Genomic DNA, 13231 nt, shown 5'->3' with positions numbered 1-13231 from the left:
ACTCCTCAAGGTTCTAGATCTCTGTGAACTAGAAACTCAGCAGTCTCCATCTTTAGTGACTAATTTCCATGGAAACTAAAAGCCATGGGAAAGGTGGGGGCATCTCTAATCCTTTGCACTACTACCTCCGATCTGCCCGATGCCCATTTCTGATGTGTTACTACTAGGTTCTGGAAGTTCTTCTAAGCTTTCTCATCTGATAAAGCGTTAACATCCCAACTAGGAAGAAGCCAAGAGACACATCTAAACACTGAATACTCTTCCAAATTTTATTACTGAGTGACTTGATTTTTGTATGCTGAGGTTTATTTTTAAAAAAAAACAAAAATAAACAATGCCTCAAATCCCCAGAGAAGTCCTACTGAAATGGGCAAAAACCACAAATGGTTAGGAAACTTTTTTTTTTCCTGAATTAGATTTATTACAACGTTTATTATTAAAGAAACAATGAGAAATCTACCTTTTGCTAAAAGGGCTAAAACGGTTTTCTGCGAATCCCCCATGAGGTTAGTGACAGTCCTCTCCCTCTTCTTTTTTTAAAGTATAAAGAGAGCCCTACAGTGTGTAAATGGCAAGCCACAGGAGCCACTCTTTCTGTATAAGAGACATCAGAATCATTGAGGAACATCAGCAGTCAAGACAGGAGGAACAAGGGGTAATTGTAGTGAAAAGCCAAAACAACTCGTGTCTTGAAGTCTGGTTTATGCATGTCAAGAACAAACACTGCAACATCAGGCAGCTGAACACAAAAGACAAAAGTTGACATTGTGGGTCTTTTTCCTTTTTCTCTGTGCAAAAAAGCTCTTTCATTTTTCCTAAATGAGAGAAGACTGTTCTCTTCAAGATTTTATTTATCTCACAGAGAGCACAAGCAGAGGGAGAGGGAGAAGCAGGCTCACCTGCCGAGCAGGGAAACCAAAGTGGGGCTTGATTCCAGGAACCTGGGACCATGACCCGAACGCAGGGGGCCACTTAACCAACTAAGCCTGTCCTGAGAAGACTGTTTCTACACTGTGACCTGACACGAAAATGCTGCGTGCCCAGGGTGCCGTGCCCAGCAGCACCTCTCACTGACTACTATTGTGAGCAGAGAATCTGGACAGTAAGAGGATGAACATGACCTCTCTTGGCTGGAGAACCATTTCTTGTCACTTTGCTGCTGAATTCACTAGTTAAACTGCTCAAAGAAAAGCTGCACCCTGACTTTGGAGCATCTACAGCAATTACATATAAAGACTATCAACTAAAATGACAGCACACGTGAACCCTTCGTTCACGGAATACAACCAAACAGAGAGTGGGTCTGATAAACTGGGGCCAGAATGAAGGATAATACGGTAGGTCAGACCTCAATGCTCTCGGGAACATCCTCTGCCACCCCTAGTGAACAGCAAAGCCAGGAAAGAGGCTGTGAAGCTCTGACCCATGAAAGAGAACAGTACAAAACGTTTCACAAAGGCATCTCTTCCCAACACACTCCCTCTGGGGCTCAACCAACAATGCAGGGCTTGCGAGGCACAATGTGGCCACCAGAGCCCTCAGCTGAACTTGGCCTGCCACCTTGGATTCCCCATGGTACAAAGAGAACTGGAACCCTGTCAGACTCCCGGCACTATTTCATTCACACTGGTCCCTTTAAAGTCTTCTTTCCTCAAGCCAGACCCCTAAAGGACCCTGTATGCAGTGAGGGTCTAGACTCATGACCCATATGTCAGGCTGTAGTTAGAGCAGGAGGACTTAAACCTGATGAATTCTACTCTGTAAAACAGCAACCGTCCGTGAGTTGGGGGCATCAACGAGGTTTCTATGAACGGGAAGACTGAACCGCGATGTGCAAGGCAGGATTTGAACGCCTAGGCCTAGCAGCCTGCAGGAGTCACTCAGGCACTAAGCTCCCAGCCTGCCCTGACTAATGCTGGCATTGGGGTGCAGCGGGGCACCTGCTCAGTGTTTAAACAGAGTCCTCACACAGAGGGGCTAGACCTCTGTGACACTCCTAAAGCTCAATGTACCTGCTACGTTTGCAAAAGACAGGCATGATTCTTGTCTGCGCGAGTGCGAGATCTGTTTTCTTAATTCCTTCACTAGTAAACCAACACCCTAGAAAAGAAGAAACTTGGAAAATCGTGGGAAAAACCACATGGCCTTTCCCAGTGCTAGCTGTCTGTGTTGGGGTACGAGTTACAAACTTTCACGACTCCGAAAGCTACAATACAGGTTACCTAGCTAGGGCAGTCTACAAAGAGTCCTGTTTTCCCCTCACAGAACACAAGAAAAAGGGAGAACTGACCCACACTGCAGTAGGTCACCATTCTGGAAATCTCTCCACCACACTGTCCATGGCAAAAGCGGAGAGCCAGGCTTGCACATGGTTAGAAAACTTAATAGTATGGAGAGGTAAGAGTCCCCAGCCCATTCCCTACTGGAGCTACAATTAAATTTCCCTATCTTTATCTGCTTTTGTGGCACTCATATGCTAGGAGGCATTTTTCTTTTTTTTAAAACACGAAGGAGTCACACTATATTGTCTGTACCTTATTTTTTTCCACATTAACTCATTTTTTTTTTTTTACATTATTTTTAATGACCATGGAATAGGTCACTGAATCAACCTGTCTTAATTTATTTGACCTGTTTACCTGGTTATTTTAAAATAAGAGTTGCATAGTCAAAAAAAAAAAAAGAGTTGCATAGTCATTTCGGATTTGAATTCTCTTCCTGGTTCCCTCACAAATACTGTAAATGCAGTTTTTACCTGAGGGAATTCTGCCTGCCTGCTTTTCCTCACCTCAGCACGGCAGCACTGCCAGTGAAGTGATGTCTACATATTAGCGTCACTCAAGCCACATAACAAACAGGAGCACAGTAACTTCCTGCTTCTAAGCTTCTCCAAACTACGTGTGAAGACATATGCTTCCCTCAGTGCCTGAAAACTGGAGGCAGAGGTACTGTCCTGAGGCCTTGATATTAATTCTCATTCTCTTTAGCATGAGATAGGGCCTTATTGGCACAGAACCTGGCTTGAGGAGGAGAACCTCATATTCAGAAGTATTTCCTCAGGAACACCTGGGTGGCTCAGTCAGTTAAGTGTCTGCCTTCAGCTCAGGTCATGTCCCAAGGTCCTGGGATCAAGTCCCACATTGGGCTCCTTGCTCAGCGAGGAGCCTGCCTCTCCTTTTGCCTGCCACTCCCCCTCCTCATGCTCTTTCTCTCTCTAACAAATAAATAAATAAAATCTTAAAAAAAAAAAAAGTATTTCCTTAGAGACAAGTATCTGGTTATACAATCGTTTACGTTAATAATAATTAACAATTAATAATATGCTCTGAAATATTAAAGGTAATTCAAACATAAAGGCATAGCAATAATGGGGTTTTTAGATCCAGCTAGGTATTACCTGGCAGTGGACACTGCCTCTAAGAGTTGAATGACTCCAGCAGGGTTTCTGAAGCCCAGGGAGGTTGTGCCAAGAGATACAGCAACTGCTCCTACCCATGGCTCTCTCACCCTCTGATAAATTAGTGTCTCCTCGGTGTCACATAGTAAGGCATGAACTCCTTCCATCCCAGTATATACGACACAACCCTCCTGCCACAAGACTTTGGGCCTCCTCCCATCAAGAGGTAGAATCCTTTTCATCTGGACTGGCTGGTGACTTGTTTTGACCAATGTCACTTTGGTGGAAGTGACATTTTGTGACAACTAGGGTAAGACCTGAGGAAGACTACAGCTTCTAAATTCATCCCCATAGAGGGCTGTCCTGAGACCACAGAAAGCCAGTTCAGCCTAAAGGAGAATTACAAACTAAGTAGAAGAGAAGAACCATGTGGCCCAACTGACAGACTGACATCCAATGTCAGGCGAGAGACGCTTGGGGACCTTCCAGCTCAGCCAACCCTAAATGCAGTTCAAGGAGTGGACCACCTGAAATCCACAGAAAAACTGCCCAGGTACCTGAAAGAAATGTTTTGATCCACATTTTGGGATGGTTTGTTAGGTATTAATAGTTAACTGATACATCTGACTAAATAAACAATTACATCAGAACAAATCTGTCCCCCCCGCCATTAGTCTGTAGTCTATCTAAACCACTTTAAAAAGAAAAGAGAGAGACTTGAATGATTGGAGTGCCCTTGCCAAGACAATAAAAGTAGACAGGAGCCAAACCATACATGACAAACATTCTGGAATCATCTAGAACTGACCTGTTCAATAAGGTAGCCATTATCCACCAAAGTGATGATTTAAATTTAACTAAAATAAATTAAAAACAAATATAGTTCCTCAGTTGTACCACCCATATTTTAAGTGCTCAGCAGCTGCCTGTGACTACTGAGTAACACAGATATAGAACATTCTCATCACCACAGAAAGTTCTATTAGACAGCATCGTAATCTCTTTAATATGAAGGCATTACCAATTTCGGAAAAAATAAGCACAAGTGGGATTAAATGTACTCATTTGGATATATAACATGCTTGGGAGCCACTACTGATCAACAAGGGCTAATTAATCGGCTTCACATAGAATAAGCAGGATTTGCTCCAACAGCCTTCAGTATCACTTGCTAAGTGATACTGTGTAACAATTCTGTCTAGCTGCAAAAACATATTCTAATTTTAGGCCCAATATAAATGGGGATACTCCATAAAAAAACAAAACAAAACAAAAAACAAAAAACCACCACAAACTTTAAATAAGGAATTGATTCTAATGGCATTTCAAACTTATAACCCAAAAATCAAAATCTGCCATTGCCTTCCTTACTATTCTTCATGATCTTTTCAATAATACAAAGCAATTCATGAAAACCTAAGTTGACATAAAACCACACAGGTATCATAGAATCTTAAAGTTGAAACATTTCTGTGGAAATACACTGTTTTTCTTCTTTTCAGCCTGTTTTCCATGCAGCTTTTATACTTGAATAGCTCCCCATCCCCCAACAGCCCTGGACTTATTTACTTCCAAGTCAGCAAAGAAACTGGAAAACACTAGTCCTGTCCAACCCCACAAAACACCTCAGAATAAGAAAGGATCTCCCACTGTCCTGGAGAGAGTGACAAAAGACACAGTAAAGCCAGGTGTCCTGGCCATTCTTGTTCACAGCAACTAGGATGCTTACTTGGTGAATAAAGTCCATAAGGAAAGAATGGGCTTTCATCTTGTCTTCTAACTGGTGAAGAATAATCAGTGAGGTATTGCTAAACCCAGGTGCTTCTGTTGAAACATAAGAACAAAATTTAAACACATAATGTACTGGCTTTACAATAATTACTGCTATTAAATTAAAAACTTTAAAAATATCTATACACTAAAGGAAACTACCAACCTTTTCATGGAACTATTTGCGACTATTTGTAACATTACCCAAGATTTTAAAAAATTCAGACGAAAATTTCGGTAGTTTGACACAATTCATTCTATATTTATTCAAAACACAAGCCCTGTTATTATTAATCATTTATATCATTCTAAGCTTGCCAGCTCAAAATGAAGTCAAAGAAAAAAGGTTAGCATTGATGTTTCCTTCCTAACCTTCTAATGAGGCTTAGCAAACTTGCTAAGTAGCAAATCAGAGGGAGAAACGGACACTGCAGACAGTTTGCTGGTACCTGGGAAAGCTGAGTGCCCGTGATTCTGTGGCGGAAGTGTAAGAAGGACAGTCACCCAGGGCAGAAAGGAAAACACAGAGCAGAGACATGATATGCTCACTTCTAAATGCTGAGATTAGCTCATTGCTGCTCGTTGGGAAATTTATAATTTTTATTAGGCAAATACAATGATTATGCCAAAATTATCATTTAATTTGGGAGCTAATAAATAGGTACCAAATGCTTATCCATGCCACCAATTTCCCTTTAGAAATTAAATGGTAAGAAAGCTAAGTAGGGCTAATTAATCTGCTTCACATACAACAAGCAGGATTTGCTCTAACAGTCCTTCAGTTTTTATCACGTAGATATGTTCTGAGCCTTTTTCAAAATCTACTATAAGGTAAGTTATAACCTTTTAAAAAAAGTAAACTAATAATTGCTTCAAAAACTAAAAAAAAAAAAAAAAAAATGCTTCAAGAAATGCTTTAATGGGGTGCCTGGGTGGCTCAGTGGGTTAAAGCCTCTGCCTTCGGCTCAGGTCATGATCCCAGGGTCCTGGGATTGAGCCCCTCATCGGGCTCTCTGCTCAGCGGGGAACCTGCTTCCCTTCCTCTCTCTCTGCCTGTCTCTCTGCCTACTTGTGATCTGTCTGTCAAATAAATAAATAAAATCTTTAAAAAAAAAAAGAAATGCTTTAATAAAAGAACCATAATATGCTCAAAACATATCACTGCATAATATAAAAAGTAGAATTTCTTACCCTCAGGCACAGACTCAGCCCACCGTGGGTCAGACGCTGGGTAGTCATCCACCAGATCCACACTGATTTGTGTAACAGCTCTGTCTAGTTCACAATCAGAATCCAAATCAGAACGGGAGGAAAAGAGCTCATCAACCATCATTTGAGCATGACCTAGATCTTTTCTGAAATAAAATTAGAAAATAGAAGTATTAAAGGAGGCAAACCATTTTAAAAATTCACCATGAAAAAGTTAACTATGGGGGCGCCTGGGTGGCTCAGTTGGTGAAGCGTCTGCCTTCAGTTAATGATCTTGGGGTCCTGGGACTGAGCCCCGAGACCGGCTCTCTGCTCGACGGGGAGTCTGCTTCTCTCTTCCCCTCTGCCCCTCCTCCCACTGGTGCTAATTCACGCACTCTCTCTCACACTCACTCCCCCCGCCTCAAACAAAGAAATAAAATCTTTCAAAAAAGAGTAAGGTAACAGTGAAAGTCCCCTATTTTAGTCCAAAGTTACCTTTTATAAAAAAGATTTATTTATTTGAGAGAGAGAGAGAGAGAGAGAGACAGAAAGAGCATGCCAAGGGAAGGGAAGAGGGAGAGAATCTCAAGCAGACTCCCCACTGAGCTCAGAGCCCTACACGGAGTTCAATCTCACCACCAGTGAGATCGTGACCTGAGCGAGTCAGACACTCAATGGACCAAGCCACCCAGGTGCCCCAAAGTTAGCTACTTTCAGTAACATTTATTTAAAAGGGAGACAATCATTACGCATTTATTAATGCAATAATCATATGTTGAGTACTTACAACATGCTAGGCACTGGAGCCAGAATGACAAGACGTTAAAAAACTCTCTAAGACTTCACCAAGGACACAGTGTCACAAGCCAGAGAGTTAAACAAGTAGTTACATGTATACTGTGACATGAAAAGAACAGAGCACTTGCTACAGAGCACACAGAAGGGAAACCAAAACCATCCCAGGGGCAGGGAAAACTCCCTGGAGGAAAAGGTGGATAAGCAGAGGCCTACAGCTACAGAAGGGGAGCAGCGAGGCTGAGGGGATTCTGGGGAGGGGTACACGGTGGCAGAGAGAGCACACATCACACCTGTGAGTAAGTACGTCCATATCTTAGCAAAGAACTGAAGCCATAGGGAAGAGGAGATCACCCAGGGAAGAAGCCTTCCAGGGCAGACTCTCAGAAACACCACCAATCAAAAGACAGAGTACATAAAACCTCACACACCATGTCATGGAGTTCTAGGCACTAGAAGGCACTTCTTAGGCACTAAGAAGAAAGTGTCACGATCTGTTCTATTTTCCCAAAGGATCATCTTAGGATATGGACAGGGGGCAGAAATACTCAGATAGGAAGTTCCTGTACGGGCTCCTGGGTGGCTCAGTCATTGGGCATCTGCCCTCAGCTCAGGTCATGATCCCAGGGTCCTGGGATCGAGCCCCGCATCAGGTTCCCTGCTCGGTGGGAAGCCTGCTTCTCCCTCTCCCTCTCCCTCTGCTTGTGTTCCCTCTCTCGCTGTGTCTCTCTCTGTCAAATAAATAAATAAAATCTGGACCAAAAAAAAAAAGTTATTGCAGAAACCCAGACAAGAGAGGGGTGTCTCCACTAACAGTAGCTGCAGAGAAGAATGGAGACAAGTAGTCAGGTTTGAGAAAAAAAAAGAGATTTGAGGTAAATATTGGCAACTGTTTGGATCTGATATATTTTTGCTCTGAAGCTGAATGTATTATGGTAGACATTTTTACCAGTGGCAGAAACAGGGGGTAAAAGAGAAAGAATAAGCTTTGGAGAAGACAAGCAAGGCTGTGGGCACATTGAACTGAGATGCTTGTGGAATAACAGCTACTCTGGAACATTCTTCATTTGTATATAATAGCCTAGAGTATGGTAAATCTGTGTTTCTTTGGCAAATGAAGTAACTAAGAAAAAAAAAAGAGTAGAGAGAGAAAAATTATGATAGACAACGGCAAAGGCAGACAACTTTTCAGGCAGTTTAGTTATAAACAGGAACAAACAAAAGGGGTAGTAGATCAGAGGGGGACACAAAGTCAAAGACTGGTCTCTTTTCTTTTTTAAGATTTATTTATTTGAGAGAGAGAGAGAGAGAGAGAGATTGCAGTGGGGGGAGGGTCAGAAGGAGAGGGAGAAACCCAAGCAGATTCGGCACAGAACATGGAGCTCAACGGGGGTTCCATATCAGAACCCTGAGGTCGTGACCTGAGCCAAAACTCAGAGTCAGATGCTTAACCAAATGTGCCACCCAGGAGCCCGCCTCTGGTTTTTTTAAAATGGTATATTAAATATGATTAATGGCTGGTGAGAAGAAGCCAGCACAAGAGAGGTCAAAGATATAGAAGAGGAATAACAAAACATAGTCTCAAGAGAAGCAAGAGACTGTGGCATTCAAAACAAGGACAAAGAGGGGTGTCTGGATGTCTCAGTCCATTAAACATCCAACTTGATTTCTGCTCAGGTCGTGATCTTGGGGTTGTGGGATTGAGCCCCATGTCAGGCTCTGCACTCAGCGGGAATCTGAGATTTCCTCTCTTTCTCCCCTCCCCCGCCCTCCTTTCTGCTTGCACGCGCACACGCTCTCAATGTATAAACGAAATCTTTAAAACCAACAAACAAAAAGACAGGGATTCTTTTTAGAAAGAGCAACCCTTCCCACTTTATAGGGAGCAAAAGAGGAAAAGTAGCTGCAGTGCAGGTAAGTGTGTAGGTATTAAGTCCAGGGGAGTTGCAATCTAATGGCTTCTATTATCTGTGAAGTAGGAGGCTGAGCCCTCTGCTAAGTATGGGAGAAGAGACAGAGAAATGGAAAAGGCTGAGGAGAGTTAGAAAGCACTGAAATGGACTCTCGGTAGAACAAGAGATCGACCTGAATAGAGAAACACAGAAAAACTGCCTAAAAGTGTTTAAGGCCGAGCTGAAGCTGGAAACCTGGTTATGCTACAGGTTATGGGAATACAAAGTTTGCTAAGGCAAGATAATCAACAATTAACTATTTTAATTAACAGAGTAAGTTTCTTAAAACTGTCATGAGCGAAAGATATTTATATTTATATTTATTTATAAATATATATTTATATTTTAATATATTTATATATTATATAATATATATACTTATATATATAAACATATATTTATATTTATATTGAGTCAAGTGAAAATAAAAATAATGTAAAAATTAATTTCAAAGAAACCATGCCATAGAAACAGCAATATTAACCTTAGCAAAAAACGAAACACAGAACTTTTTTGAGTGTGATCTACTCATTTCAGCCGCTAGGGAGCATGCGGCAATATCTGAAGATAATTGTGGTTGTCATAAGTTGGGGGAGGGTGCTACCGGCACCAAGTAGGAAGAGGCCAGCTGTGGCTGCTACATATTCTACAATTCACAGGATAGCTCACAGTAGAACATCGTATGGCTTCAAATGTCAACAGTGATGAGGTAGCAAAACCCTGCTTTAAAAGTATGATTCCATTTGTGAAGAATCTAATTCCTTAAGACTATTAATAGGTTCATACCAACCCCGAAATGATTTCGTTAGCCTCACGGGGTAAGTTGAAGGCACAGCTGTGCTAGAGATCCATGACCCTATTCCTAAGGTTACTATACCCTTAGGACTTCAAGTCAGGGGATTCCTTTTCGAGCTTAATAATCTTCCCCTACAGAACATTTAGAAATGACTACATGGGGTTGAATAGCATCCCTCCATATCCTCATTCACCCAGAACCTCAGAATGTGACCTTATTTGGAAATAAGGTTTTTGCATATATAATTAGTTAAGTTATGGTGAAGTTACACTGAATTAGGGTGGGCTATAAATCCAGCGACAAGTGTCATGATTAGGAGAACATGTAAAGGCAGACACGCAGGGAAGAAGGCCATGTGGTAATGGAAACAACTGGAGTGATCCACGTGCAAGCTAAGGAATGTTGATGATTGCCAGCAACCATCAGAAGCTAGGAAAGAGACAAGCAAAGATTCTTCCCTAGAGCTTTCAGAGGGAGCATGGCCCTGATGATACCGTGATTTTGGATTTCTGGCCTCCAGAACCACGACAGAATAAATTTCTAGGAAGTCACCCAGTTTGTAGTGATTTGTTACAGTAGCCCCAGGAAACTAATACAAGGACTATGGTGACTTGCTCCATTATCTTTTAAATTTTGAGATGCTACAAGTCTGTCAAAATTGTTAAAGGACAAACTTGTGTAAGACACGATCATAGTATTTTAATCCAAATCCTGGCAGTAAGACTGAATACCATGCAATAGAGCAAAATTAAAAGAATACATTTTAAAAACAGAACCAAAAAACTTGTCTAATGGTGCCCTCTTCTGGATGAGAAACTAATAATAATCAGTAGATTATTTTGATGGCACAGAATTATGTGTGTTTTTTAAGATTTTATTCATCTGAAAGAGAGAGCACACAGCGGGTGCACAAGCAGGGAGAGGAGCAGAGGGAGAGGGAGAAACAGACTCCCCCCTGAGCAGGGTGCCCGATATGGGGCCCAATTGCAGGACCCTGGGATCATTACCTGAGCCAAAGGCAGATCCTTAACCAACTGAGCCATCCAGGCGCCCCAGTGGCACAGAACTGTAAAACGTTATGTGCTATTCCCCTTGTGGGAGTGAACTCCTATGCATTAAATACCACTACTGGTGAGACCATGGGATCACGAGCTGAGAACTGGGGGATACAGAGGTAGTAAACTCTGACTATAACTTCAAAACAAAGACCTGCCAGATAAACTAATGATCCTTCAGACAGCCCAATGGCGACCCCACTCAACACTTCACAGAGAAAGAAACAAAATTCCAGAAATGTAAGCAATCTGTCCAAAGTTTCACGCAGCTATTTAAGGGCAGAACAAAGGCTAGATCTCAATTTTCCTTAGTGTTCATTCAAACATGAATTTACTATACCTTTTAAGGAAGGTACATGATATGCAAAATATATCTCTAGGACAAACAAATGATTGAATTTGCCTTGAATCCAGAAGTATTAGGTCATCAAGTGTGGCAAACTGAGTATCATTCCCCTCCCGTATGCACACTCCCTATCAGCACCCTCCCATGCGGGGGCGGGGGGGGGGCTCGCCCCTGTAATTTGCTATGCCAATAGGATATTGGCAAATATGACCCAAGCCGAGATTTGAAAAGCATTTGTACACTGAGGCTTAATCTCTTGCCACGCCTTGCCATGCATGAGATACGTAAACAAGGCTAATCTGCTAGATGATGAGAGCACACATGATCAGAGAGACGACCAGAGCCCTCGAAATGGGAGCACCTGGGTGGCTCAGTGGGTTAAGCCTCTGCCTTGGGCTCAGGTCATGGTCTCAGAGTCCTGGGATCCAGCCCCGCATCAGGCTCTCTGCTAAGCAGACAGCCTGCTTCCCCCTCTCTCTGCCTGCCTCTCTGCCTCCTTGTGATCTCTCTCTCTCTCTCTCTGTGTCAAGAAAATAAATAAAATATTAAAGAAAAATGTGAGCAAGTCTAACCAGGATGGCTGGCACTGATCATGGACAGTGAATTCAGATGGGAAGCATAAAATGGCCACCTATGCCCAACCCCAGACAGCCAGATTACAGAATCATGAGCTGTATTAAAAAAACAACTATGTTCTCTGATGATTTTGTATGCAACAAAACCCAAAGAATAGACAAAATCCAATTCTCTATAACATCTGAACCACTATATGCAACTTATTTGCCTTCACAGTATACATAAAACACGCTTGCTAAATGTCTTTCACGACCACCATTTTTAATAGCTCACTGTTATCCGTTAAGTGGAGAGAATATGTTACACCATGATTTTTCCTAGACTAACTGGAAGCCTCTTTTGCCTATCAAGTTCAGAGTAAGTTTTTAACAAAGCTTTAATAGCACTGAAGCTCAGAAAAATCTTCTCCTTGGTGGCATCATTCCTCCACCTTACTCCCATCAGTCAACAAAAAAGTAGCATATATCAGTAAAATGTGTCCCCAGGCTTAAATTAAATAGGCCATAATTTAAAAAACTTTTCATACCTGCAATATTGCAGAAAAGCAGCTTTTAACAGTTTGGTTTTATCCTCTTGGACTATGGTTTCATTCTTTGTAGAAGGCTCAAAAACCATACTCTGTCAAATAAAAAAACTGTAATTTAGAGGTGAAAGTATCAAAATATTCTGAATTCTTGGACAAAAAAATCAGACCCACCTATGACAGCAACAACACAGACACATAGCTGTTTACCATGTTCTTTATACCAGCAGTTTACTTAAGACATTTACTAAAACAAGATAAAATGGACTAAATACCTTATCAAAAAGGTATATATATAACCAAAGAAATCCTGAAAAATAAAAAACTGGAGGAGGTATCAAGTTATACCACAAAGGTATCCCAGGTACCAAGTTATACCACAAAGCTGTAGTAATCCAAACAGTATGGTACTGGCATGAAAACACACAGATCAGCGAAACAGATTAGAGAGCCCAGAAATCAATGCACAATTGTATGATCAATTAATCTTTAACAAAGGAGGCAAGAATATGCACTGGAAAACAGGCCATTTCTTTAACAAACAGTGTTGGGAAAACTGGACGGCTATATGCAAAGTGCATCTGCACCACTTTCTTACCCTACACACAAAAATAAACTCAAAATGTGATTAAGGACCTAAATGTGAGACCTGAAATCATAAAAATCCTAGAAGAGAGCAAAGGCAGTAGTTTCTCTGACATTGGCTGCAGCAACATTTTTCTAGATAGGTCTCCTAAAGCCAAGGAAACCAAAGTAAGTTATCCTAAATCCTTATCTTCTATAATAGGAAATCAACAGATGCCTAATATTGGTGAATTAAGAGATGGCAA

At 41.6% G+C, this 13231-nt stretch overlaps 1 protein-coding gene across 1 annotated transcript in view; it reads right to left on the bottom strand.

Annotated features, from left to right (window-relative positions):
* Window positions 1-13231, bottom strand: part of LOC111160511 (nucleoporin 133) — a 70185-nt gene that overhangs the window by 37143 nt on the left and 19811 nt on the right. The window contains exons 12-14 of the mRNA XM_022523659.1: window positions 12405-12496; window positions 6359-6522; window positions 5127-5221 (exon numbers count right to left, since the gene is read on the bottom strand). Coding sequence (XP_022379367.1) covers window positions 5127-5221; window positions 6359-6522; window positions 12405-12496 — 351 coding nt within the window. The remainder of the gene's footprint in view (window positions 1-5126; window positions 5222-6358; window positions 6523-12404; window positions 12497-13231) is intronic.

Source organism: Enhydra lutris, unplaced genomic scaffold (genome assembly GCF_002288905.1).
Source record: "Enhydra lutris kenyoni isolate GAN:26980312 unplaced genomic scaffold, ASM228890v2 scaffoldscaffold76, whole genome shotgun sequence".
Taxonomy (NCBI): Eukaryota; Metazoa; Chordata; class Mammalia; order Carnivora; family Mustelidae; genus Enhydra; species Enhydra lutris.
This window is presented reverse-complemented; position numbering and strand designations above follow the sequence as displayed.